Source organism: Malus domestica, chromosome 05, assembly GCF_042453785.1.
Source record: "Malus domestica chromosome 05, GDT2T_hap1".
NCBI lineage: Eukaryota > Viridiplantae > Streptophyta > Magnoliopsida > Rosales > Rosaceae > Malus > Malus domestica.
The window spans coordinates 30706528-30734240 of NC_091665.1; the positions used below are offsets into that span (position 1 = coordinate 30706528).

The following is a 27713-nucleotide window of genomic DNA, read 5'->3' on the forward strand; positions in this document are numbered from 1 at the left end:
GGTTGATGGATGAATGGATCTTCAAAGGCTTTTGGGCTTGATCTTAAAGAATGGATGTGTGGATTTGTTGATGTTGTTGATCCAAAGGGCCATTGGGGCTTGATCTTAGGATGAACGGATGTGTGGATTTGTTGATGTTGTTGATCCAAAGGGTCATTGGGGCTTGATCTTAAGATGAACGAATGATGAACGATGAGCACTTTCTTCAAGGGCTGTCGGTGTTTGATCTTGAATTGGTGGAAGTTCTTCAAGGGCCGTTAGGGCTTGATCTTGAAGGAGGATTTGACGAAGAATGAAATAAGCTTTCTTGATCCTTCGGGATTTGCTTGGGAGCTTTAGAGTTTCAAAGCTTTAAGGTTTTGGTGTGATGTGAATTGGTGGATGAAAATGAATGCCTTGGCTTCCTACTTATAGAATTCCAAAACTTGATTTTTGGATTTAAATAATCAGATGAAATAAATCATTTCTGCTAGGTGTTGACACATGTCATATTTGACTTTTCCGATGATTTTCAATTTTTCGTTGAGTCACATGCTACGTGTAAAATTTATGTGACACGTGAATGTTGAAATTTTAATTATTGGTCAACATTTATTTCACCGAAATTTTGATGTCTACCAATGCCCCCACTTCAAGGCGCGTTGTATACATGTGCTTGTCACGTGTAGAAGATGTGTTTTGATGTTCCTTAATGTAGGCCGTCGAGGCTTGATTTTGAATTGGGCTGAAAATTTCTTCAAAGGCCATCAAGGCTTGATCTTGAATTGGGTTGGAGTTTTCTTCAAGTGCCGTTGAGGCTTGTTCTTGAATTTTGTTTGAAATTTCTTCAAGGGCTGTCGAGGCTTGATCTTGAATGGAATTTGACCACAAGGAGCTTCACGTGGTAAATGATCTTTGGTAGTTGATGAATCAGCACGTATTTTGTTACGCTTGTTGACTTTCCATAGCTTTGATCTTGAACTGGGTAGGAGGATTTTCTGGTTTCCTCTAATTGTTGACTTTCCATAGGCTTATTCTTAAACTGGGCTAGGGAGTTTCTTCTGCCAGACTTGCACCAAATGTCTGACTTTACTCATTTTATCTGGAGTTGAATTTGATTCAAGGGTGGTGGACACTTGATTTTAAATCGGACTTGTGATTTCTTCAAGGGCGTAGGGGCTTGAGCTTGAATTTAAATAGGACCCTGAGCGGTTTCAGGATTTGGACACATGGCCGGCAAGCACGAGGTGGAGGTGATGGTCCGTTTCTTTGTTCAATCTTTCTAATTCATACTGAAGAGGGTCAGGGGATAAGGTCAGAGGCTGCAAAAAGTTTACTTTGAAAGATCAAGTAAGTTCGCGGCATTTTCATATGAACCATGAGCAGTTTGGTTAACAGAATGATCTTCAAAAGTGGTGGACACTGGATTTTGAATCGGACTTGTGATTTCTTTACATGCATTCGAGGCTTGATTTTGAAATTTAAATAAGACCGTGAATGGTTTCACTTGGCAAGTGAGATTCGGCTTTGTTGGGGATAGATCAGCACATGCAGTTATCGCGTTTGTTGATTATCCACAAGCTTGATGTTTCATTGTCGCCCATCTTATTTGTTCTCTAGGCAGACGTGGTATCTTCTATGGAAACACATCAATAGTTAAAGGTGAGTACTCGAGAGCGATGCTAGGTAAGCAATTAGGGAAGAGATTCCAGGTAGTTGGTTCCTGACTGGCAGCTTAATTCTAAATGCCGACTGATTACTCTCATTCTCATTATCCTGCAGGTAAGAACAAGGACAAAAAAAATGATAGGGAGAAAGCATGATATGAGATACTTTCACTTTAGACCTTGATGATATGAGATATTTTTGCTCTTGAAGAAGCAATGGTGATTTAAAGGCGTTGCACGGCGAGGCGTTGCTCTTCGGTGACGATGTCAGTGAAAGGTTATTGAGGCTTCTCGAGCTCTTTGATTAGAGCAATGACGGCGGGCTAAGATTTAACTTAGACTCATTTTTCTGGATCATGCGGTTCTGCAGGGAAGGGCGTCGTGCTAAAGTGATTTGTTCCAGCTTATCGTGCTGCATTCTTCTCTGCTTGTTTCTTTTGCATAGTAGAAATGGTGCGCAACCTTTTGCCTTTAAATGGTCCTTCAGAGCATCACCTCTCAGCGTCTCATCCATGCTTGGTAGCTTAAGTGTAAATAGCTGACATCATATCAATTGTCCTGAAGTATTCGTTGAGGAAATTCGAGACCTATCAACAGTTAAAGACGAGCACTAGAGAGCAATGTTAGGTAAGCAACTAGGCAAAGGTTCCGGGCAATCAGTTCTAGATCAGAAGTTTGATTTCAGGTTCCGACTTATTGCTTTCTTTCTCCTTGTCCTGTAGGCAAGAGCAAAGACAAAGGAAAAGACAGGGGAAAACATGATATGATATACCTTTGCTTTTAACCCTGATGATATGAGATACATTTACTTTTGAAGAATTAACGGATGAATTAGCACATGTATTTGTTGCGTTTGTCTCCACATGCTTCGATGTATCATTTTCAATTGCCTCATCTGTTGGTATCTTCTTTCAAAGTACATCAACGGTTGAAGATGAGTACTTGAGAGCAATGCTAGGTAAGCAATTAGGGAAGGGGGTTCCAAATCGGAAGGTTGATTCCAAGTGCCAGCTGATTGTTCTCTTTCTCCTTGTCCTGCAGGGAAGAACAAGAACAAAGAAAATGATAATGAGAAAACATGCTATGAGATATTCTTGCTTTCGACCCTGATGATATGAGATATGTTTGCTCTGGTGTGACTTGGTTGAAGAGGTATTTTCAGGGAGGAAGAAAGCTAAGTATGTTGAGAGGTTTGGTTGCAGATGTATTCTTGGCAAGGAAGAAGAGTCAGGCATTTTGGATGTGTGCCTTGCCATAGAGGATGAAGGTCGACATATATAGGGATTTCCTAATAGCAATTGGTGGTGCGAATGTGGCCTTGTCACCCACGCTTGTCGGCAAAAGTGTGGTAGTTGGAATAATGAACTTCACCCGTTTTCAAATCTGTCAGATATCTTTGACAAAGTTGCATGTGCTATCCGACAAGCTGAGGTTGCGTCTGAAAAGTGTTGACGGATTTTATGCAGGAAAATCCGGCTTTTGAGATTCAAAGAGTGGTGTCTCTTTGATTTTTGAATTGGTGGCTGTGTTACCTCTCCTTTTATAGAGGTATCGATCACATCCAACATGCACACTTTAAAGATTACTCGCTCGTGAAAATTGTATATGCTGTATTTCTGAGATTTTACTCCATCCAACCTTTTTCTTTAACCATTTTTGAAAATGGCTTACCCGTCTAACATTTGCTTGGATTTGAGTATCATGAGTGATACAGGTGCACCGCGTCAGGGTAATATATGGCGTTCATCCTTCTTATCTTCTAATGGCCCTCTTACAGTTGAAGAGTCCATGATGAGGGATGTAACAATGGCTACAGTAGTAGCTAGGAATCTCCTTACTCCTAGAGATAATATGTTGCTTTCAAAACGGTCCAATAAGTTAGCTGTCCAAGACCTCCTTGGCTCTCAGTGTTCAATATGCGGGCTCTGTGTCCAATATGGGCCAACGCCTACTTGCTCAAACTTGCCAAGTTGAATCATTGACGGTCGAGGTGGCAAATCTTAGATGAGAGATCAAATAGCTGAAGCGCAAGAATAGAGATTTGCACATGCTTGTAAATAATTATTAGACGAGCATGAAGAGAAAGCTTGATCAGCTGCAGGACTCCGAAGGTTGGATTCAAAGTGGCCATCAAAGGTTTGTGGCTGTACTCCATAGGCATTTTTTGCCTTTGTCATTTGGAGTTCAACCAAGTATTGAGGCTCCGAATAATCAACCTCCGGTGCCTCTTCTTCCTGGAATTCTGCCAAGTACTGTGACGTCACATGAGCAACCTTTGTGAAGGCTTACTTTTCTTTCCTTTTTTTTTCTTTTTTATTGTACATATTTATAATTTCTAGAGATATCAATAAACGAGCTTTATTTTATTCAGTGCATTGTGCTAAATGCAAATAAAACATATATCTCACTAAGATGTGTTACTTCCTTTTTTTTTTAATCATATTTTCCAAGATGGTGTTGTGCACCATCCCATCACCTTTTTTTTTAAGGCAGTACCTAATGTGCCATCCTCCCCTTACTTTCTTCTTTTCAATTATTCTGTCGCCACCACCCTTTTCTTTTTTCTTCTTGACTTGTTAATAGTAGCATGCATCTTCTTTTTGTGTGTGTGTGTGTGTGTGTGTGTGTGTGTGTGTGTGTATGTTTCGATGATGAGTATGGTAGATTGACACTGCTGGGTTCCTCGGTGGGCTTCCGCGCTGCACCGCATTATTATCCGCATGCGGACCATTTTTTACTTGCACAATCACCGTGCTGCATTCTTCTCTGCATGCGGATTATTGTTTGCACAGTCACCACACTGCATTTACACAGTCACCGCACTTCTTTTGCTTATCTGGGTTCTTCTGCATATATATATATATATATATATATATATATATATAGGATTGAACTGTCACTGCGCAACCATTGCATAACCAATGCATTGCTTATTGCTTTACCGTCCCTTCACCGTCTGCTGCTCACCCGTTGCAGTGTCTGCCATCGCAGAGGAAGGGATCACCATTTGCCGCTTGTTCCTCAGCAGCTAAGCCTTGATCTCCAAAATAGCAATCATGTAAATCCAATGATTTCAACATTTTACACTTGGCAGCAAGCAAAATTAGACCGATATTGAAGACATTGGAGCACCATATTAAGCTTAATTTTTCTGAGCTTGGGGAATCCACCTCCGAGTACTTGTTTGAGAACGAAGGCAGCACGACGATGAGATGATGATGATGAAGATGTTGATTTTGATGCGGACAGAGATAATCAGGTGGTGTCAATGTCTTCGACGCTGCCTCCCCAACTTTAAGCGTATCGAGTAGAGAGCAGTCTGCGACTGCATTCAACAATGGCGATGGAGAAGAAGATAGATGTGGAGATGGCATAAATTGTTGAGCAAGAGGAGATGGATTTCTTCGCCGGCCGAGAGTGAATATTGATCTAAGCGTGCAAGGCGGAGTCGTAGGAATCATTTGATGGTCTCAACTTTGAACTTAAAAGCTCAAGAAATATGATGCAGGAATTAGAGAAAGAGCTGCAGAGTCTTGAAATGCCTTCGACGTGGATGGGGTGGACTTTTCTAGGTGCTTGCCCAACGTATCGTGATGCGCTTGCGGTCTAGTGACCCACCAACAATCTCTGTTTTTTTCGACCTCTCGATCCCCGACGACATTTTGGCTACCTAGAGCAGAGACGGAAGAAAGAGAAAGAGAAACACCACTTCTGCATCCAGATCTTGTGCATTTGCAGGTCTTCCTTTTGTTTGTGGGTGACTCCGCCATTTTTATGAGAGGAAGAAGACGGAGGAGCGGAAAAGAAGGTGTCTGAAGACAAGGTCGTGTGGCTGCCTTGGAGGTCCACTTGCTCCGGGTGTGCGCACCATGTATAGCAGGTGGGGTTTGGGTGGAGTGAGGATGGGCCACGGGAGTTGGGCTCATTGCTGGTGAACTCGAAGAAAAATATGAAATTGTTGCCCTTTATTCCGAACAAGCATTGTATGAGGAGAACAAAGCAGATGGAATTTCTTGCGACGGCTAGTGGCTATGAAGCCAATCATGTCATCCCTCTCCCCAATAGATGACAGTTCGATTTGAAGTTTTGCTGGGTGGATATGAGTACTGGGTTGGCAGATGATGATGATGATGAACTGGACCCGAGCTTGAAATGGACAAGGAAAGAGAAGCAACTCGGTGAAGTTGAGGTTGGAAATTATTGTTGGCCCAAAAACCATTGTGGTGGTGAAATGGGCCTAATTCTTTTTATGTATTTTTTTAAATTATTTATCTTTTTATTTTTTTATTTTTTTATTTTTTTATTTTATTTTTTTTAATTTTTATTTTTTTACAAAGAGATATTTGTTGCCTTTGTAATGAAATTGACTTTCATTAGTCGAGCCTTCAATAAAACCTTTTTTTTTTTTTTGATGTGACTGAACTCAAAGTTGAATGTTCAAGCTGCCTACGTACCTTTCAAAAGAAGAGATCAAGGCATAATGTAGTTCAAATGCATATTTTTTTTTTGTGTCGTATGCAGTTTATGCTTTTGTGGGTCAGGAGCATTTGGTGTCGTTTGCAGTTTCAGCTCGTGCAGGCAAGGAGCTTTTGTTGTCGCCTTTTACGCTCATATGGACAAATAGCTTTTGGTGTGGATTTTGTGCCGTTCGTAGTTTTAGCTCGTGCAAGCAAGGAACGCCTTGGTGCCATTTGTAGTTTGAACTCGTGCAGGGAAGGAGCATTTGGTGCTGTTTGCAGTTTCAGCTCGTGCAGGCAATGAGCGTTTGGTGCCGTTTGCAGTTTCAGCTCGTGCAGGAAAGAAGCTTTAGTTGTCGCCTTTTAGGCTCGTGCGAACGAGGAGCTTTGGTTGTCGTATTTTAAGCTCATGCGAACGAGGAGCTTTGGTGAATTTGTCAAACGATCTTGGAGAAGCATTCCTTGCAATCTTCATAGTAAGGAGTCTTGATCGAGTGATTAAAGAAGTCTTTGGGGAAGAAGTCAAGCATCGTGATGGCAACGGACGATCTTTGTGTCACGATTTCATCATCCTCAACGCTTTCATGTAGCTTTGAAGGTTGACGAGAGCCACTTTGCCCCATTTCCGATTGGTGAACTTGTGGAGGAGATGTATGCTTCTTGTGCAGTTTCTTTGGAGTGACATGAGTCCATCCTTCAACTTTACTTGACTTAACTGACATGGTTTTGGAGTATGCCCCCAGCGGTTGAGGTGAAGATTTTGAGTCAAAAGAGCCAAAAGTGACGGTGGTATAGTTTGACTTCACCACATCGTCAAGATCTAGCTCAATGATTCCTTTCTGAGCCAGCTTCATGATGAGATCTTTCAACATGACGCACTTTTTCGTCGGATGACTGATGAAGCGGTGGAATTTATAATACCTTGGATTGTCAGTACGATTCATTTCTTTCGGCCGTCTGCACTCAGGTAAGTCGATCACCTTTTTATTAAGCAAGTATTTCAACATGGCAACCACATAAAAGTCAGGGAATGGATAAGTCTTCTCCTCAAGCTCTTTCAAAGTACGTCTACTCATCTCTTGATCACAAAAAGCTTCGGTTTGAATCGCATTGCCTCGTGTAGAGATTTTGACGGGAGCTGTGTTGACCGTCATTGCTTCCTTAGTAGGTTTCCATGCAGCTTTATCCATCTTTGGCCCAAAAACTTTGTCATTCTTATAGTCGACGATCGGTTCTTTCTTCTTATGATGGGCGATACTTAACTCCATGTCATGGCGCGCGGGTGACTAACTTCTCGAGGGTCATTGGTTTGATGCCTTGAAGGATGTAGTGTAATCCCCACTGCATGCCTTGAACACACATCTCGATCGATGAGGTCACCGAAAGTCTGTCTTTGCATTCGAGAATTAGAGTGCGACATAAGTTGATGTAGTCAACAACTGGTTCATCCTTCCACTGATTTGTATTTGTGAGCTCCAGCATGCTTACAGTGCGGCGGGTGCTGTAGAAGCGGTTGAGGTTCCCGCTCCAACTGCTCTCAGCTGTTGATAGACTCAAGCTCTAGGTCCATGTACCAGTTGAACGCATTCCCATTCAGATAGCGGATAAATTGCTTTGTGAGGTAGTCTCATTTAGTCCCCGCGTTGTTGCAAGTCTCGACGAAATGGGCGACATGTTGCTTTGGGTTTCCCTTTCCATCAAACTGCATAAACTTTGGTGGTTAGTACCCCGTCGGCATCCGCAAGCTATCAATCTTCTTGGTGTACGGCCTTGAGTACAACAGTGCATCATGCGAAGTGCCTCCCACCTGTGTTCTGATGGTGTTGGCAATCATGTCCTGGATATGTTGTATGGAAATAGAGCTTATGAGTGTCGTTGCTTGGTCTGGCTTCTCCTCGACTTTCTCCACCAGAGACTCATCTTCTTCGTCAGCTTCTCTCTGTAGTGGATCAACCTTGGGTCGTGGTCAACTTTTTTGTCATGCTACGCCTCCAATCGGTTGATGAGTGCGGTGATTTGCAAGTCTTTCTCCTATGTGGTCCTTGTGAGCCTTGCAATTGCTTCACTTATTTGAGCTAGTTGTTTTTCAATGGAGGTAACGCCGATGGTCATGACTTGTGCAACCGATAGACCCGACTTTCCTTCAGACATCTAGGGTGCTGACGAAGAACCTCGTTGATGATGGGCTAGTTGTGCTCCTCAGCAACATGCTTCGATGCCCCCAGTGAGGTCAGGTTGATGATGGGCTCACGCCTTTAATGCTCCCCTTGCTCCTTCAGCAGCACCAACTTTGAAACGATGTGTTGATGAGTGGTTGTGGCGCCATTGGATTCTCCGTTCGCGGCAGAAGTGCTCAAGCTCCTTCCTTTGGTGGTTGCGAGAACGGCTTGTCCCTTGCTTGATGCCATTGATTTTGAGGTGTGCTTTGATTTCTTGAACAGAGAAAGAGATGAAAGGTACAGATTGTCCCACTGGGCGTGCCAAATTTGTAAACACGAATTTTCCTGCGATGAAATGAGATAAGAACACGTGTACAAAATAATATTTTGTACTAATAATTTGGGGTTACAATCTCTTTTTAGTTTGATCCTCTGATTCGATCTCCGTAAGATGTAGACTTGTGGATATTTTGTTGATCCAAGGGCCGTCAATGCTTGATCTTGGATGAACGGTTGGAAGTTTCTTCAAGGGCCTTAGAGGCTTAATCTTGAAGGTTGAGGGAAGTTTCTTCAAGGGCATTCAGGGCTTGATCTTGAAGGTTGATGGATGAATGGATCTTCAAAGGCTTTTAGGCTTGATCTTGAAGAACGGGGATGAATGGATCTTCAAGGGCTTTTGGGCTTGATCTTGAAGAATGGATGTGTGGATTTGTTAATGTTGTTGATCCAAAGGGTCATTGGGGCTTGATCTTAGGATGAACAGATGTGTGGATTTGTTGATGTTGTTGATCCAAAGGGCCATTAGGGCTTGATCTTAAGATGAACAGATGATGGAACGATAAGCACTTTCTTCAAGGGCAGTCGGGGTTTGATCTTGAATTGGTGGAAGTTCTTCAAGGGTCATTGGGGCTTGATCTTGAAGGAGGATTTGACGAAGAACGAAGAGAGCTTTCTTGATCCATAAGGATTTGCTTGGGAGTTTTAGAGTTTCAAAGCTTCAAGGTTTTGGTGTGATGTGAATTGGTGAATGAAAATGAATACCTTCCTATTTATAGAATTCCAAAACTTGATTTTCAGATTTAAATAATCAGATGAAATAAATATTTTTTGCCGGTTGTTGACACATGTCATATTTGATGACTTTTCCGATGATTTTCGATTTTTCGTTGAGTCACATGCTACGTGTAAAATTTATATGACACGTGAATGTTGAAATTTTAATTATTGGTCAACATTTATTTCACCGAAATTTTGATGTCTATAAAAATCTCTCTTTCACCCAGATCTACACACACACCCAAATCGTGACACCCCGACTACGACGCAACAGCACCACCACCCTCATTGACTCTCTTTCACTCTCCCTAACCTCTGTGAAGCTCGGCAAAGCCGAGAACTAGCTCCAGCGAATCCCGTGAGCTTCGAACCCAAATTCCGGCCGATTTCATCCATTTCACAGCAATCAAAGGTAAGGAACCTCTCCCTCTCACCGCCACCTTCAATTTCATGGTTAAATTGTACCTTAGGGTGTTAGTTTTGCCGTCGACTAGAGCTCAAAAGGCTCCGGCCTTCTTCCTCAGCGAGAAACCAACCCAGGCCCTTAGGGCCGTGTAGTTTGGGCCTTCAAGCCATTGCATCCGAGCCCAAACCCTTTCATGACCCAAACCCCGAACCCTTTTAATTAGAGTCCATTTGGGTTGTTTAACACTCGGGCCTTAAGCCGTCAGACCCAAACCCAACCGATTTAGTTTTATTTTATTTATTTATTCTCTTTTTTTTAACCCAAAAGAAACCGACCTATAGGCCGAAGAGAAATGGGCCTTTGGGCCGTAGAACTTAAGCCCAACCTGCGGAAACCCAAACCCAAAACCCTATTTGGACCTCAGGCCTTTGGGCCATAAATCTGATCCACTAACCCTCGGCCCAACCTGAACCAAACCCCGGCTAAGTAACTGGTCAGTGACCCGTTGACCGTTGACTTTCTGATCAATGTTGACTGTTAACTTTGACTTTGACCGTCAATGTTGACTTTGACTTTGACCAGTCAACGTTGACTTTTGTTTACCTTTCAAGTTTCATTTGGGACCTCTCCTAGGCTAATTTCAACATCCTGGACCAGTTTTTTTATGTTTGTTTTCCCAAATTCAATTGTTTGAATAGAATTTTATTAATTGTGTCCTTTATGTGCTTAGGTGCAATTATTAACGACGATTCCGTCACACCCATTTCGTACGGCTCTACGACGACGGAGTATCTGTGAGTGGACCCCTTCTAAAATGCATGTTTTAATAGTAGAAATGCATACATAAAAAACATGATTTAATGACTACGTTTTATGAGATATTATGCTTACTGAGAATATTTTGAATTACCATATTTTATTGAATTGATGTTCTTTGTAGTATATATGATGGATGACTATATACTGCTTACAAACATGTTTTTACACACTTCTTTATAGTATATATGATGGATGACTATATGTTATGAAGATGTTTTTGAGATATATGTACCTATGTTTGGAAAAAGTATATTAAATGGTTTTGTGCGTATCTAGTAATCACTGTTCTGCCTACGGGCGATGATACTTATATTGCCTTCAGGTGGGCATGTGTAGGGCACTGTTCTGTGCGTATGGGAGATTCTGATACCACTAGTTAGCACTTTATATACAAGATATGTTTTATGAAGATTTTATGGCATGCTAGGGTTTTTGGAAAAACCTATTACATATTATGCTATTAAGTTTTCATAAAACTTCGGGGGTTAGTATGTTGATAACTATTTCAGTATTATGTATATATCAACTTGGTCCACTCATGTTTGTTTTACTCCCCTTCAGGACATAGGAACGAGGAATACGACCCAAACTACGAGGTTTTCGCATACCAGTGATATTGTGCCATCTCTTCCTCTTTTATATCATTGTAATAGCACATTTCGCTTGTATTCTAAATTAGATGTATGCTTTGAGCATGTCATGCATTATCATAACAATTCATTGTTAGCAGTTGAATATTATTTATATCACTATCTTCACGCATAAATGAATAGTCACATCTTATTATCTTGCTACATTTCATAAACAATTATTGTTTTATGTAATTCGAACGAAATTTATAAGCATGATTACATGTTCTCAGCTTATGCATTCATTAAATGGTTTTCGTCACAATCGGGTGTCGGCCAGCACATGACCATCCCGATGTCCTGCGAACATTGGGATCAGGGCGTGTCACTTACCATAAGTCGAGGAGGTGTTTTCTGTTCTTAGGCATGAAGCACAACGACATGCCACTATGATGGGTGGGAGTAACAACCAATAGGGGATGCCGTCCATGGCCATGGTCTCTCAACCACCTGCAACTTCCCGTCCATCAATCTTTCAATTCTCGTCCCTTTACCCGAGAAAATAAAGATGATTTGAAGTGTACTTTCTGTGGCCAAACCCGTCATACTGAAGATACATGTTTTGCTAAGCATATGGTGCCTGATTGGTTTCCAGAATTTAAGAAAAAATTATGTGCCAAGGAACGTGGAGCAGCAGGATTCGGTGGAGGCCGTGCCTCCTTTGCCGCAGCTACACCAATAGCCCAGGGGGCCGAGCCTAGCTCTAGTGATTCTAGGCAAACTTTGTTGACTCGTACTCAGGGTGACTCGTCTTCCAACACAGGTACTATAAGACGTGTTCTTTTAGCCTTCGAAACTGAGCAACATACAAGTTGGATTCTGGACTCTTGGTGCAACGGATCATAAGGCATATGATAAAAATATGTTTCAATACATGACTATAACTCACAGGAAAAACATAGCAACTGCCAATGGTACCATGGCACCAATGTGTGGCGCGGGCACCATGAATCTCACCCCATCTCTCCATTTACATCGTTGCTTACTTGTTTCTTCTTTATCCCATAAGTTATTATCCATACCACATGTTACTGAACAATTGGATTGTATTGTTCTAATGTATCCATCATTTTGTCTACTTCAAGATATTCAAACCAAGGAGATAATTAGGCGTGACACTAAGAGAGAGGGGTTGTACTATGTGGATGACGTCGTTCCTGGCAGAGCTAATGCAGTTCGAGTGTCTCGTTCTAGTAATTTACAAGAAGTGTGATTATTGCATTGTCGGTTAGGGCATGCATCTTTTGGGTATTTACGACATATGTTACCTAGTCTATTTAGTGGAATAAATGAATTAGACTTACATTATGAAGTATGTATTCTTGCTAAAAGCCATCATGCTTCGTTTCCTCCTAGTATGAATAAAAGAGCTTTGCCATTTGAACTTATGCACTCTGATATTTGGGGGCCTTCTTCCGTTGTTACTTCTTCTAGGATTAAGTGGTTTGTTACGTTTGTTGATTATTACACTCGTATGACTTGGCTATATGTGTTGAAAAATAAAAGTGACGTTGATATGGTATTTAGATCTTTTTCTCGGATGATTCAGACACAATACTCGTCTGTGATTAAAGTTCTACGTTTCGATAATGATGGTGAGTATATTAATCTTGAGTTGTCGGAGTTTCTTCGTGATCGAGGCATTCTCTATGAAACGACATGTCCTTATACCTCGCAGCAAAATGGGGTTGCTGAGAGGAAAAATCGCCATATCTTAGAAATGTCACGTGCTCTACTTCTTGGAGCATCTGTTCCTATTGTGTTTTGGCCTGAAGCCACTTATGCAGTTTATGTGATTAATTGTATGCCATCTCGGGTTGTTGAATTTTGAACACCTCTTCAAGTCATTACTCAACATGCTCAAGTGGTGTCCACTAATACTTTCACTCCTCGGGTATTTGGGTGTGTAGCTTATGTAAATATTCAGAAAATTCATCGCACTAAGTTGGATCCGTGTGCCCTACAATGTGTGTTTGTGGGTTTCTTGTCTCACCAAAAAATATATAAATGTTATCACCTTGAGACTCGGCATATGTATGTTACCATGGATGTAACCTTTTCTGAATCGGAGTTTTTTTAATGCTCTCGTATCTTTATCTTTAAATCACCAGGGGGAGAGCTCTAGTGGTGATATGGAATGGTTGGACCTAAGGGGAGACACTATTGCAAAGACCGCACCTGCCAGTGGAGAAACATGTGCCGAGAAGGATTTAGAATTTCAGGTAGCTTCTGCCGAAGCAGGTGAGGCTATTCGGACAGTTTCTACCGAGCCTCATGAGGTGGTTCAGTCGGTTTATGCTGTGCATATTAGGCCTCGGGAGCCTGAACCTGCCGAAGTATCATCAGAGCAGCCACGGTCGATTGTTGCCGAGAGTAGTACGCATTCACGGCAAACACTTGCCGAATCTGCTAATGTACCCCCTCTCTTTCTTTAGATCCACAGTGCAGCCCAATACGTCTTCTCTGGATATACCTGAGGTAAGTATTGTGGATGATTATGTAACTAATGCAAGTAATGATGTAAGTCCATATAAGTTGCCACCGAGACAAAATCGAGGTGTGCCACCTAATAGGTTTTCTCCGGAAGGGAAAGTGAAGTATTTAATAGCCAACTATGTCTCATGCAATGGTCTTGCACTAGAGCCCCAAACTTTGGTGGACAATACGGAGTCTGTTCAAGTACCAACCCATGTGGAGGAAGCTTTAAAGGATCCAAAGTGGGCAAAAGCAATGGATGAGGAAATGTTGGCGTTACAGAAAAATAATACCTGGGAGGTGACGCCTTTACCAAAAGAAAAAAAAAAGACAGTTGGATGTCGGTGGGTGTTTACGATCAAATACAAAGTCGATGGATCAATAGACAGATACAAAGCAAGGTTGAGAGCTAAAGGATACACCCAAACATATGGTGTAGATTACCAGGAAACTTTCTCTCCGGTTGCCAAGATGAATACAGTTTGATGTGAAAAATGCTTTTCTCTATGGGAACTTGGAGGAAGAAGTATATATGGATTTTCCTCATGGGTATAGTGTTGGTGGAAATACCGGAGTATGTCAATTGCGTAAGTCTCTTTATGGACTTAAGCAATTGCCTCGTGCATGGTTCGATAGGTTTACTCAAGTTATGAAAAAGATTGGGTATCATCAAAGTCATTATGATCACACATTGTTTGTTAAACGAAGATAGGGAAAAGTGATAGCCTTAATCATCTATGTAGATAACATGATTATCACTGGAGATGATTTCGATGAGATTTCGAAGTTGCAGGGTAATCTTGCGACCAAGTTTGAAATGAAGAACCTATGAGATTTGAATTATTTTCTTGGGGTTGAAGTTGCTCACTCTCTGAAAGGTATCTTCTTATCTCAACATAAGTATGTTATGGATTTGTTAAAAAAAACTGGTATGCTGGGGTGTAAGCCGGTAGACACTCCTATTGTTGAAAAGCATCATCTATGTTTGGATCCGAATCAGAAATTAGTTGATAAAGGGAGATATCAGAGACTTGTAGGAAGACTAATTTATTTGGCTTATACACATCCGGATATCACCTATGTTGTGAGTATAGTGAGTCAATTTATGCATTCACCGAGGGTAGATCATATGGCTTCTGTTATGCGTATCCTAGCATATTTTGAAGTCTGCGCCAGGGAAAGGAGTTCTATATGGGAAGCACGGACATTTGAGGGTTGAGGGGTTCCCAGATGCTGATTGGGCAGCGAATGTAAGTGATAGACGATTTACTTCTGGGTATTTTACTTTTGTAGGAGGAAATCTGGCTACATGGCGAAGTAAGAAATATAAGGTGGTATCGAGATACTCAGCTGAGGCTAAGTATAGAGGCATGGCCCACAATATTTGTGAAATTATTTGGCTTCAAAAACTTCTTTGGGGTTTAGGTTCAAACCAAATGTGACCATGAGACTATATTGTGATAATAAGTCAACGAGAGATATAGCTGATAATCCAGTGCAGCATGATAAGACAAAACATGTGGAGGTTGATCAACATTTTATTAAAGAGAAGCTCGAGAAGAATATTGTTTCAATTCCGTTCGTGAAGTCAGAAAAGCAACTTGCAGATATTCTCACTCATGCCATGTGTAGTCGAAAGTTTGATAACTCACCTGTCAAGTTGGGCATGTGTGACATCTATGCACCAACTTGAGGGGAAGTGTAAAACGTGAGTCAATGTTAGGAAAAAAAAGGAATGTAAAATATTGTAAATATTAGGAATCCTTTATTAGGTAGGATATTGTTTATGACCTTTATTATTTGTTTTCTTATGGAATAAGGATTGTATATGTATATATTTCAAAGAAGTAATACAATGAAAATTATCCCATAAAATTCTATTAATAGCACATGCTCTCGCCTAAATTTCACTTTTCCAATTAACTTTGCCAATCATGTAGGACTTCCTGGGAAATCTTAGAGCATCCCCAATGGGGTTTTTATCCTCCATAAGGCTACCACATTTCTAGCCTTAGTGAGAAATTTCATCCCTAATGAGCTGAAAAATAGGGCTAGATCCACCACTGGGGCTAGCAACTTCCTTTCTTGGGTAGCATAAAATTAGGCTACATCTAGCCCAAAAAAATAGTGGATCCCACAAAAAAAATAGCAACTCATGTGAGCAAAATTCTATCATTCTCCCTTCACTTGCGAATACACTTATACTCTCTTTTTATTATTTTTTAAATTCTTTTTTCTTACTTATTTTTCTTGCAATTTGGCTAATTAATGATTGTTTTAAATTCCATAAGAATTAAAATTTCAAATTGATTTTACATTCATGGGCATTGTGGGTGACATTATCAAATAATTTTTTTCAAAATTGTATGATACTAATTTACCAATTGATGCTAGGTAAATTGTTGTGTTATACGTGAAAATCAAATTATTTCAAATGGTGAAATGGGGGTTTGTTTCTTTCAACGGATGAGATTGAGATAAGAGAATCTAATTCAACAAACGATTCATAAATGATGAAATCTAACTTTGTCACAATTTGAACTTTTTAGCTTGAAGGGTTCACAAAAACAATTTAAGATAGCAAGTCCAAAAATCAACTTAAGAAAAGCTAACACACAAAAAAAAATCATCACTTAATCAAATTACAACATAAATAAATATATATAGCTCCATATAAAGCCTGAAAGATATAACCCCTTATTTGGAAATATTCTTTTATAAAGCCCCCCAAAGATTCCTCAGAGCTCTAAAATGGGCTATATAGAGCCCCTCACTGGGATGCTCTTAAGATAAAAATGATGCCAGACGTGAATCTGTGCGGTGTGGAAGGCCAGCTCGAGCTCCTAAAGCCCTACAGCAGAGGGCAGCCTGCAATTTGAAACACACCAGAGAAAAAAGAAAAGGTCACAAACGGAAGTATGTTGCAACATCCTACCACTTCAAAACACTGCCCCTACTTACCACTTGAGCAGCAAACGGCAGCATTTTCTCTGGTGGCATATTGGTGCAAATAGCTACAATAAAGCAACAATCCCATTAGTGAAAAGAGTACCAAGACACGGTAGAGATGACATCTTCCGATAGATAAACTAACAGATTCTGGCAACGGATGGTGAGAAGAATTTGCAAGAAGAAGTAAATTCAACTTCGTGAAATCAAACAAGAACGTGTGTGTGCGTGGGCGGGTGTGAGAGAGAGAGGGAGTAAACATACCATAGAGAACTGCTCCAACAAAACTATCTCCAGCACCTGTTGTATCTAAGAGTTCTTCTGGAGGTACTTTCTCAGCTGTTCCCACCAGCAACCTCCCACAAACAGTCCCTATTCCGTTGGCTCTCAATTTTGTCACTGGCTAAAACGATTAAAATGGAAAAAAACTTGCAAATTAATAGATCCTAATTTAAAATGGACTATACAGCAGGTCCAGGCTGATTTGTTATAATGGGAAACGGAAATGAGTCTTTTTTGAAGTTCAAGTTCCTAACCGATGAAACATATGTTGGGATAGCTGTGCTATCATTCTTTCTCTGCTTCAGCGATCCCAATAAGCTGTCGACATCCATTTCTTCTATGTCTGGTATCTCTGCCAGAAACAGAATGTCAATGAAAACCTGTAAAAGTTTCAAATCAGATGAAACAAACTATCTTTACAACAGTCTAAGCCATCATTTCGTACTCTTTATGTTTTTTCAGTGCTTTCCTCCTCAATAAACCCTGGATACATACTTACCATCCACACTTCTCTCAAGCATAATGCATCCATCTTCTCCCAATGTCACAATTACGAATTTGAGCTTTGGCAATTTCAAAAGCATCGAAACAAGAGCACTAGGAGCAGATGCTGCTTCTGTCCATGCCTGCCCACACAAATGATCTATGGGCGTTAAGCTTAAGCAACATGATGAAGATATACAATGCATGTAGAGCAAATCCTGTACGAAATTTTTTTTAAATGCAGACCAAGAGATTGAAGAAAAAGTGAATAGCAAAAAAATGTTTCTGAATGTGTTCCAAGTTAATTGTCAAAATCAGAGCAACACATTACCATACATCCTAAGTGTAACATGTATCCACAAGATGCTTAAGACTTAAAAATAATATGGTATAAAAAGATTAGTTCTCTATAAAACCTCTCATTATCCGGAGAAAAGGTTCCTTTACTGGCTTTCTCGGCTGAAAATTGTTTGGCAACGGACAAGAAAGAAACCAACGACTTGTCTCTTGTTTTTGGGGTTTCAAAGAAAAAAATCGAACATATATGTTCAGTTGGAAAAACAAGTCCTAGTTTCCTTCAAGAAATAATAGTTCAGGGAAGAACAGCTGACTTGCCTGTGGAAATTTCGCTGAGCATACAGCATAATCAGCAAAGGTTATAAGATCATCCAACCCTTCTCTTTTCCGTTCATTATCAATTAATATAGGTATATTTTTCCGAGCAGCCTGTGAGAATCGAGTTATGCTGACTTATTCTCTTTGGTTAATAACAAATTTATTTGGAAATTACCAAACTAAAAACGTAGAATCAAATACTAGAACTAGAAGATAACAGTCACCTCCTGCGCAACAACTAAAGCAGTTTCAGGCCATCGTACATCAAAATAAACAATTCTTGCTCCATCCAACGCAGATGATAAACTTGATTGGGAAAGGTCATCCGGCATCATGAGAGGATACCCTGGAGTAAAAATACAGGTACGGGTTTTCCTGGAAATGACAATCAAATTGAGAATGATAATCTAGAAAGCCTTTGAGATGCTACAGTAAAGAGAAATTCCATTGCAAAATGAAGGGTCAGTGCCTACATTTTTCAATGCCCCTACTCACAGTTAATCCACTAACCCTGCCCCTCCCCGCAAGGGTCAGTGCCTAGCACCGGCTAGGGCCATATGCAACAGATCAGATTGCCACAAGGTTGTGTGTGCATGCACATGTGTGTGTGTGGGGAGAGAGAGAGAGAGAGAGAGAGAGAGAGAGAGAGAGAGAGAGAGAGAGCAGATATGAGAAAAGGTCCTTACGTTTCGTTGTCTACAATAATGTAGGTAAATGGTGAATTACCCTCCTCAGAAACCTGAAAACAAGACAGGTTCAGCTCAGAAAGTTGATAGCAATATTCAGATTGCACAGCAGTCTAAGTTCTATTTGTTCTGAAACTTGGGCTGGTTTGGTATTACTGTGATTTGAAAAAAAAACTATTTATGCTGTGCTGTGAGAATAAGCAGCTGTGAAATAAAGCAGCGGAGTGTTTGGTAAACTTTTATGTAAAACAATTGTAACGGTGTGAAATGACAAAAAAGGTATAATACTAGATGTGCCATTAATTTAATTTTTTTAACAAATAAAGGTGAATTACTAAATATACTTTATTTAAAAAAAAAACAAAATGTATAAACTTTATCTTAAACACATAATCCAATGTTTAACAAGAAATCATAATCCAACATTCAACATATAATCATAGATTTATGTTGCTTCATGTTTTCAGTTTGTTTTCAAAACTCATTTTTGTTGCTTCACGTTTTCAGCTTTTTTTCATCTAAAACTGTGAAAATAAGCTGTTTTTAAGTGTTTACCAAACACCTTTTTGAGCTCAGCTTTTTTTTATATCCACTTTTTATGAAAGGACCTCAATACCAAACCAAACCAGTATTTAAGCAGCAAGCATCACTAATAACATCATAATTGCCCGACAAAAACACCGCAGGTGAAATGAAGATCATGAATGGCTTTCCTTTTGAACCTTACCACAATAAAAGAAGTATCAACACCATCGTTCCGTAGCACCTCCAGTATAGCCCTGCCTTGCGTATCATTTGCAATCTATCATTTCACATTGCTCAAGACACGTTACAAACTTAACAACAAGAAAACCACCAATGCTCGGCGAAAAAAGTTGATATTGAAAGGGTTAGGATTTAAGACCTTGGAAATCACCCTCGTAGTCAAACCCAAACGAGCTGCACAAGTTAAGGCATTACCCGTATTCCCACCTCCTTGAACCTAAGAAACCAACCAACACACCATTTATCAAAGCAAAGCTACAGCAATTGGGAGTAGCCATTGGCATGCGAAAAAAGTTGAGTCTTCCCATCTCCCCTAGCCACCATCGTGCGATTCACCGAGCTATTGAGTCGATTCAAGTTAAAGAGACAGCGGGGTAAATTTAATGGGTAAATCAGAGTTACCTTTAAGCTGGTGGTTCTGATCTTTTCGTCCGGCTTAGGATAAGAGGGCACTGCGGCCAAAAAGTCAACGCCCACCCCGCCGACGCCGAGCTGCGCATTCACTTAGTATTTATATTCAGCAACCAGTGGGCATAACGGTCGTAAAATCTACGATAATTAATCAATGGAAACGAACTTACGACGATTTGGTTTTCAGAGAGACGTGGGAGAGAATCGTGAGACATTTTGAACCTGAAAGTCAAGCTTGTTAGTTAGAACTTGAGAATATTTGTGATTAGAAGATGTAGAATTTTGGTTGGTTAATGAAATGGTTGGAGGAGAATGGTGCGGTGGTCAGAGGGGAGGAGGAGGGAGGAGACCTGGCGGAGCGGGGTGGGGAGGGAGGGGGAGAGAAGGAGTTGGTGAAGTTGGCATTGGAAGTTGCGTACAAAGAAATCATATTTTTATTCCCTCACAGGCAGGCGCGTAGAAGATTCTCGTGCCGTGGAAGGAACGACGTCGCTGTTCAAGTGAATTCAACTCTGGAAGCCCATGCAACACGCTGTTGACTTGACCCTGGTTCAGGAAAGACTCCACTTGACAACACCACGGAGGCCTAGTAGAAGAAGGGAGGAATTTAGACCTGTATTTTACATGACACGTTTTATTCATTTTTATACAGAAAAATGGTCCCGCTTCAATGATTCATGTTTTAGCCGTTAGATTTGAGTTTCACAAATGCTGGATCCTATATTTTCAATATCAACTATTCATTTTTCATATCAATCGATGTTACGTATCATTGAAGAAAAATTGTAGAAAAAGATAACCAAGACTTTGTGGTGTGGTTCATCTTCAAACTAGCCAACAGATACAAGGGGGTATCAATAGGGCATTGAACGTACATTCTCCATCCAACTTGTATGCAAATGAATCAAGAATTCCAAAATTAGAAGCCAATAGTCCTCTCCTCTCCTCTCCTCTCCCTCTCTCTCTCTCTCTCTTCTTCCCCCCCCCCCCCCTCCAAACATGGAATCCGCAGGATTTTCCAACCCTAATCTACACCGACGGCTTTACTAAAAAGCCGTCTAGGTCCCTTTTGAGCTGTACAAAATGCAAAAAATTAAATTAACATTGTTCAAACCCAGAAGCCATCGTTCCAAGCGCGCTGCTTGGGAAGCAGTCCACTGTGCTCACTCCTACTTCCTCTTATTCTGTAGAATGCTGGCTTGCTTCGGACTGTTCTCAATGGCCCTGATCTGTTGCCGTGTCTGATTGGTAAAGATATCTCATCCCCTACCAGACTTGAAGTTGAAAACGGTCTGTTTTCCATATCTTCAAGCGGTCCAGAACTATATTCCATTGTGATGAACGAAGATGCTTGCCCATAATTTAACCGGGGAGTGAGTCCGCCAGCATTCCACCAACTGCTATCAGATGGAGCAAGATCACCTTTAAAGTCAGAGTCCGGGACAGAAGACTCCTTTTGACTATAACAGTCCCCACCAGTCTCATCTGTATCATTGTATATCAGCTTTAGAGCCTGCACAACTTCACCCATAAAAGGTCTGCGGGTCACCTCAGGGTGAACGCACATGGAAGCAATGGCTGCCACTTTAGCCATGTCGTCAAAGTCATAGGTTCCAGCCAAGGCAGGATCCACCAACTGCTGCAAACCTTCTCTGCTCGTTAGCAATGGTCGTGCCCATGTTACTAAATTCTCCTGTCCCGGAGGGTGGGACATGTCAACCGGTTTTCTTCCGGAGAGAAGTTCCAGCAGCACAACGCCATAACTATAAACATCGCTCTTGACAAGTAGGTGCCCTGTCATTGCATATTCTGGGGCAACATACCTGTAAAATCCATCACTTTGGTCAAGAGAAGACTATTAAAGCAAACATTATTTCATCAGTCACCAAAATATAGTACTAGGATTTTTACATATATCTGGACAGAGGATATAAAATTCTAATTAAATTAGTTCCCTAAGTATCATTAATCATTCACTAAAGGTTCCCAATTTCTAGTGAACTATGTTGTTTATCACCACCATATAAGACTAACGAAAATGTTGGAAACACATCGCACTTTAAAAAGCTTTGCGAACTCCTGAAATAGTGATAGCTTAAGCAACTATAATTACCCGAAAGTTCCCATGACCCTCGTAGAGATGTGATGACTTCCCTCTGTTGCTTCCCTAGCCAACCCAAAATCTGAAACCTTGGGCGTGAAATCGGCTTCCAGCAAAACATTACTAGCCTTAAAATCTCGGTGAATAACACGAGGATTAGAATCTTCATGAAGATATGCTAATCCTCTTGCTGCCCCAAGGGCAATCTTCATCCGTGCTTCCCAGTCAAGAGGTCCATTTACCTTGTCAACGCCTGAAAAACAATCATAACACACATCTAGTTAGTTGATGCACTGTGGTTAAATATTTAGAGTGGGATTGGTAGTTCTAATTCAGAAAAATAACTTCAAGCCAAAAGAGATCAAGGTTGATAAGAAAAATTTACCATGCAAGTGAGACTCAACACTTCCATTGCGAACAATCTCATATACCAAACTGCGAGTCCGCCCTTCAATACAAATGCCTATCAACTTCACAAGATTACGGTGGTGCAATCGGCTTAGCATCTCAACTTCTGCAATGAATTCACGGTCTCCATTCTGATTTAGATTATCCCTTGTAAGCACTTTGACTGCAACTTCAGTCCCATCTTCCATAATTCCATGGTAAACACGTCCAAATCCCCCTTCTCCCAAAACCCTCTGGGAACTGAACTTATTTGTTGCTTTCTCAAGCTCAGCTAGTGGAAATGTTTTGACAGAGAGAATACTAGTAGCCATGGTGGACATTAGGGACACTGAAGTGGAGCTTGCAATACTACTTGATAAGATAGACCCCATACCTGCTGCATTACACACATATATCCAATCACTCAGTCTAAAGTCATTTACCATGGGACTGAATTCAAAATTTATTAAAGCCACATGCTTACCAGATCTTTTGTGAATAGAAGATGTGAATGCAGGACCGACAGCGCTAGATGGTCTTCCAAATCTCCTCCATTGCACAAAGACCCAGATAGCCCCAAGGAGAACCACCAGGAGTACAAATGCAGACAAAGCAATAATCATAATCGTTTTAATATTCATCCTCTGGTTCTTGCCGCCAAAATCTGCAGTGATAGGGAGACCTCCAGCACTTCCAGCTGGTCCATGCCCTTCGTAAATCTCGTATGGTGGTGAAGAAGGTATCCCTGATTATAACTCTTTCAGTGTCAACTCAAACAACATTGAAATGATAAGCCAACACATTAGCATGAGAATTGAGGACAGTACCTGGATAACTAATGTATACCACTTCATAGTTTCCAAAAAGGGTCAAATTTAGAGGCACTTTCTTATGCTGAAATCTATCATATGTCAGTATCGCAGTGGTATTATCAAACCTCTCGCCTAGTGGAACCAAGTTAATATCCACCACTGTTCTTCCTTGATTTTGACTATCAGCACTTGCACCCATTATTTTCACTTGACTTTGCGTCAGATATGTGCCTTCAGCAATCTCAATCTCTAGCTCACTCATTACTGGAAAAATAGCGTAAGGAGCTATGTCCAGTAAGAGTTTGACTTTCATGGGAAACACACAACCACAAGGTGAACCAAATGGAGATGCAGTAAGTGGCTCTACACAAATTTGATCACAACCTGCCAGAAGTAACATGATCACATAAATAAACTGGTAAGATACTTGCTAAGAGAAACAATATTCTGAGGTAAAATAATCTTGTCACGTCATGGTTAAACAAACAAAAGTTTTTGGTTTCCATGAATCCGAGTCCCTTTTTTAGCAGCAGCTGTGCTAAAAAGTTACCAGCAGCACCCCCAACCCAGAGTTGAAGGTAAAGCCTCAAACATTTTCTTTCCAATTTTGAAAAACAAGGTAAAGCCTCAAACTGATCTTCCAAAATATGCAACTAAACAGACCATTACTTTGTTGTATTGAATAATTAGAACTTCTAAAACATTTAACTTGCCTCGGCAGAGGAATGGTTTTATAAGGGACTAGAAGATTAGTTGGGCCAGTTAATGAATTCTTGGCCACCCCATTGCGGTTATAATAGAAATTAAACAATTTCAACTGAATATCTACTGATTTTCTGGATGTTGTAACAGATGACTGGCACCTGGCATTGACTGCATCGCGATTGATGATAAATCGCAAACCGCATATAATTACCTGGGTCCTTTGATGGTGCTGGAGCAACATCATGGGGTTCCACTCTCACATGACGATGACGATGATGACCACGCCGTGGTGAAGGAGAACTGCTAGGACCTGTAATTGATAAGTTAATATCACAGTAATGTCGGCGACACTAGAACATCTAGGTATTCATAGTATGAAAATAATACATACCAAGATGAATTGGGGAACGTGCAGGTGCAAGGGTTCCCAAAGAAGGCTTGACCACCCATGTTTTGGATCGTTTTGAAGCAAATGGAAGACTCATCAAAATTGACCTTGCTGCAAATAGTAGGACAACCCATGTCATCCACATGTTATATATGCATAGATGTCAAAAGAAGTAAATTCGACACAACAAGACGTATAACTAGAACACCGGTGAATATGCAAGACCACGCATAAGTAGAACTACATGATTGTCGACCTCAAAGGATGCTCATCACATACAATATTTATGCTAACAAATTGTACTGATTAAGGTTGAGCCTGGCAAATGAATTATGCACAAATAGTAGCATCCTTACCGCGTTCGATTGAGAAATCTTTCATAGACAACGGTTGGTTTGGCAATTGAGAGGGAGACAAGTAAGTATTTAGAGAAAAATCGCCTGAAATAGTATGAAATTCAAAAAATAGCAAAAAAACAGATACGTCAGTTTTCTACATACACCGCTACTTCTCGAGCAAAAACCGAAGATTTAAGCCAAAAAAATCACATAAACTAAACACCCAAGCACAATTTGACTACAATGCACAGTATAAATAGCTGAATAATAACCTGAGCAGCAGAAAATCAAGCTGAGCAGGAGGAGAACAAGGAGCAGAAGCAGAATCGGAGTTCGCATTGTCGAAATTCACACAGAACATCGTCAAAAGCAGCCGCCTTGGAGCTCGAGAGACTGTCAGCGGAGAAGTCGCCTGAGGTTTCTAGGTTTCCGGCGAGGCAGTACCCGGCGGCCAGGTCCTCCGTCGCATTGAGCAAGAGACTGCATGGTTTTAAGCTACACAAAACAGTGGAAAGGGCGGCGGCGACTAAACACTATGAGAGAGAATTGGAGGCGGAGACTGGGGGAGTGTGTGGGGACTGTAGATCCATGAAATGCGGTGGAAAGATCTAAAAGGAGAGAGAGAGGCGGAGGCGGAGGTGTAGAGAGAGAATGTGGGTGTTTTAGAGAGAGAGAGAGAGAGAGAGAGAGAGAGAGAGATCTGGAGGAGGAAGGAGGAGGGAGGTTGGAGGAGACAGTGGGAATGAGGTGGGCGAGACTTTATTGCTGCTGTCTGTGAGTGAAGAGTGAGTAGAGCTCCAGCAACATCGCTGGCTTCGGTAAAATTGAATGATGGCCGTCTGATCCACGCGGCAAATTGTGCGAGTGGGTGGGATGTGTCTGGGAAGGGTCCTACCTAACGAAACGCGAGTTACGCGGCCGTTTTACCTGATTTCTGTTTTTATCTTTGACATTTAATTGTTTATTTGGAGACAATTATGTTTTGATTTGATTGAAAATGGGGGAGCAAATGCTTTCAAAAGATTCAAATTTGAACTTTATACAATTATAACTACATTGGTCGATGGTTTTAACCACCACATCTTACCAAACATATAAATAATTTGTATTATGCCTATACACCCGTTAAATAATTCAGTTAATGGTTTGACGGTCATATCTTATCTTATTTGAAGATGATTTGATACTTAAGGAAATGTTGTGATTATCGTTTACATTGTTTACTTTGGCAACATAATTTGTTAGACCAAAATCTACGCAAGTTGCCAAAGTGAACCTGCAAGGACAAAGACATGGGAGAGATTGTGAAACCAAGCATCAGGAGGCTATTCTCGGCGAAAGTGCTCTAATGGTCAAGTTAGAAATGAGTGATAGATGGTAGGTTATGTATTTTGAGAGGGTTTCGAGTGTCTAACCATTTGAGAGGAGTCGAGTGGCCTATTTATAAGCGCTTAGGAATCAGTTTGAGTGCTTTGCTAACTGTCTGAGTCACTATAGTGAATAGAGTCACATATAAGGCCTTGCACCCTATTGCATCAACTTAGAACTTGAAAAAATTGCGTTATATGAATGCGTGAGAGATCATATATTCTCATTAGGATTTCGACAACATAGTGGTTTTGAGAATTTGGTTGGGAACCACCCTAGTGCCAGTAGTGTACAATTTATTATCAGATTCATTGTTCCGAAGAGGTAGAACATATGGTCTCACATAACTAATTGTACATGGTATTCTTTTTTTTTTAAATGGAAAATGTAGGTGATCACACGCACATGTATAACACAATTTTTATGTGGATGGTCCGTCATGTCATAATTGTTTGTCTTTGAACTATTAAAGTTTAATGACTGCTCATTGTAATGGATGAGTCCAGATAATGTATCGACTCCATGAAAAATTAATAAGATGATCGAAAGAGTTAAAACTGCTTAACAATATCAAGTATAACTAAGTTTGGTTTGACACACCGTTTAGCAAAGTTTGGTTTGTCAATTGGTAATTTCCTATTTTGGTTTGAGGATCCTCATACTATTATTAAACGGGTGTCTTCTTCCAAAATTGTAGTTCACTTGAAGTTCAATAAAGCTATCGTATTCACTTCCAAAAGAAAAGAAAATATAACTAACTTAATATTAGATAACAATATCAAATATAACTAAAATAGCATTTGTTTATACTTGTGGAGCCAAAAATAATCATAAGGCGACACGTGGATTTTTTGGTGAAGATGACAAATTTACCCTCAAGGCATACTGGGTCTCCTACACGCGAGCAGTGGAGAATCATCCATCAACCAAATCAGGAGTACCCAAAATAGGTAACAAGTTCAAATTTGTCTTATCCATCTTCATTCCATAACCTCCAAAAAACTCCCAAAACATTTCTTTTATTATGATAATTAGCCAATTAATATATTTATACCTAATTAATATATTAATTGCTAATTGAATCACCAAATAACACTCCAAAACACACTTAAAGGCCGGCCACAACCCATTCCCTATATATATGACTCTATTTCTTCTAAAAAGCTAAGTTCCATACTCTTGCAAAACTCCCAAAAATTCTCCAAATACTTTTCTCTCTAAATTCTAACTTTGGCATCGGAGGTTCTTCGGCCAAAGTCCCCCAAATTCATCGTGGGCGTGTGAGGCTCTTGGCCTTAACCTAAGGTATTAATTGTTTTGTAGGTGCAATTTTGTCCAAGAAGAAGAATGCAGAAATTTGCATCCACAAATTGGTGCTTTCATTGAGAGTTGAAATCCATACTCGTATAAGACTCTCGTATAAAAAGGTTTTTTCTCTATTTTCTAGTCCATTTGAATATTTTTCATACGTTCTTATTTTAGAAATTTTTATTTGCAAAGGTTCTTTGATAAAATGTATAAGAAAAATATAATTGCTAGAAAAATTTAGAAAATTCCATAAGTGAAAATTCTAATACTCAATAAATGGGACCACGGCGATCCACGAGGCTAAATGTGGTCATAGGCAGAGTGGTACCACCATTACGAGGTTCCACCATGGCCCAAGCCGTGCCATCCAATCTTGCACGGGCCCGAGCCCAAGTCGTGTCATCCAAGCTTGCACGGGCCCGAGCCCAAGCCTCACATTCGCATGCATCATGCACTGAGCAGCCTGCT

At 40.5% G+C, this 27713-nt stretch overlaps 2 protein-coding genes across 3 annotated transcripts; both read right to left on the reverse strand.

Annotated features, from left to right (window-relative positions):
* Positions 1 to 16135: 16135 nt before the first annotated feature.
* LOC103435778 (uncharacterized) lies at positions 16136 to 20455 on the reverse strand. Its single transcript, XM_070822562.1, has 13 exons — positions 20189 to 20455; positions 20009 to 20060; positions 19830 to 19919; positions 19567 to 19644; positions 19390 to 19464; positions 18663 to 18715; positions 18201 to 18351; positions 17977 to 18087; positions 17378 to 17504; positions 17133 to 17230; positions 16861 to 16999; positions 16609 to 16661; positions 16136 to 16515 (listed from the first exon to the last, which is right to left on the reverse strand). Exons 1-13 carry the CDS (start codon positions 20266 to 20268, stop codon positions 16432 to 16434), a joined length of 1191 nt encoding a protein of 396 aa, XP_070678663.1. The 5' UTR covers positions 20269 to 20455; the 3' UTR covers positions 16136 to 16431.
* A 166-nt stretch (positions 20456 to 20621) lies between these two features.
* On the reverse strand, positions 20622 to 25377 carry LOC103435776 (receptor-like serine/threonine-protein kinase ALE2). Of its 2 annotated transcripts, none has more exons than XM_008374190.4 (9): positions 24842 to 25377; positions 24588 to 24671; positions 24235 to 24342; positions 24055 to 24153; positions 23154 to 23522; positions 22811 to 23071; positions 22325 to 22723; positions 21952 to 22192; positions 20622 to 21661 (listed from the first exon to the last, which is right to left on the reverse strand). In XM_008374190.4, exons 1-9 carry the CDS (start codon positions 24906 to 24908, stop codon positions 20947 to 20949), a joined length of 2343 nt encoding a protein of 780 aa, XP_008372412.1. In that variant the 5' UTR covers positions 24909 to 25377; the 3' UTR covers positions 20622 to 20946. The 2 variants fall into 2 exon arrangements, with proteins under 2 accessions (XP_008372412.1, XP_008372413.1); XM_008374191.4 differs by having other exon boundaries at positions 22325 to 22720; positions 24842 to 25356.
* Between the last annotated feature and the right edge of the window lie 2336 nt (positions 25378 to 27713).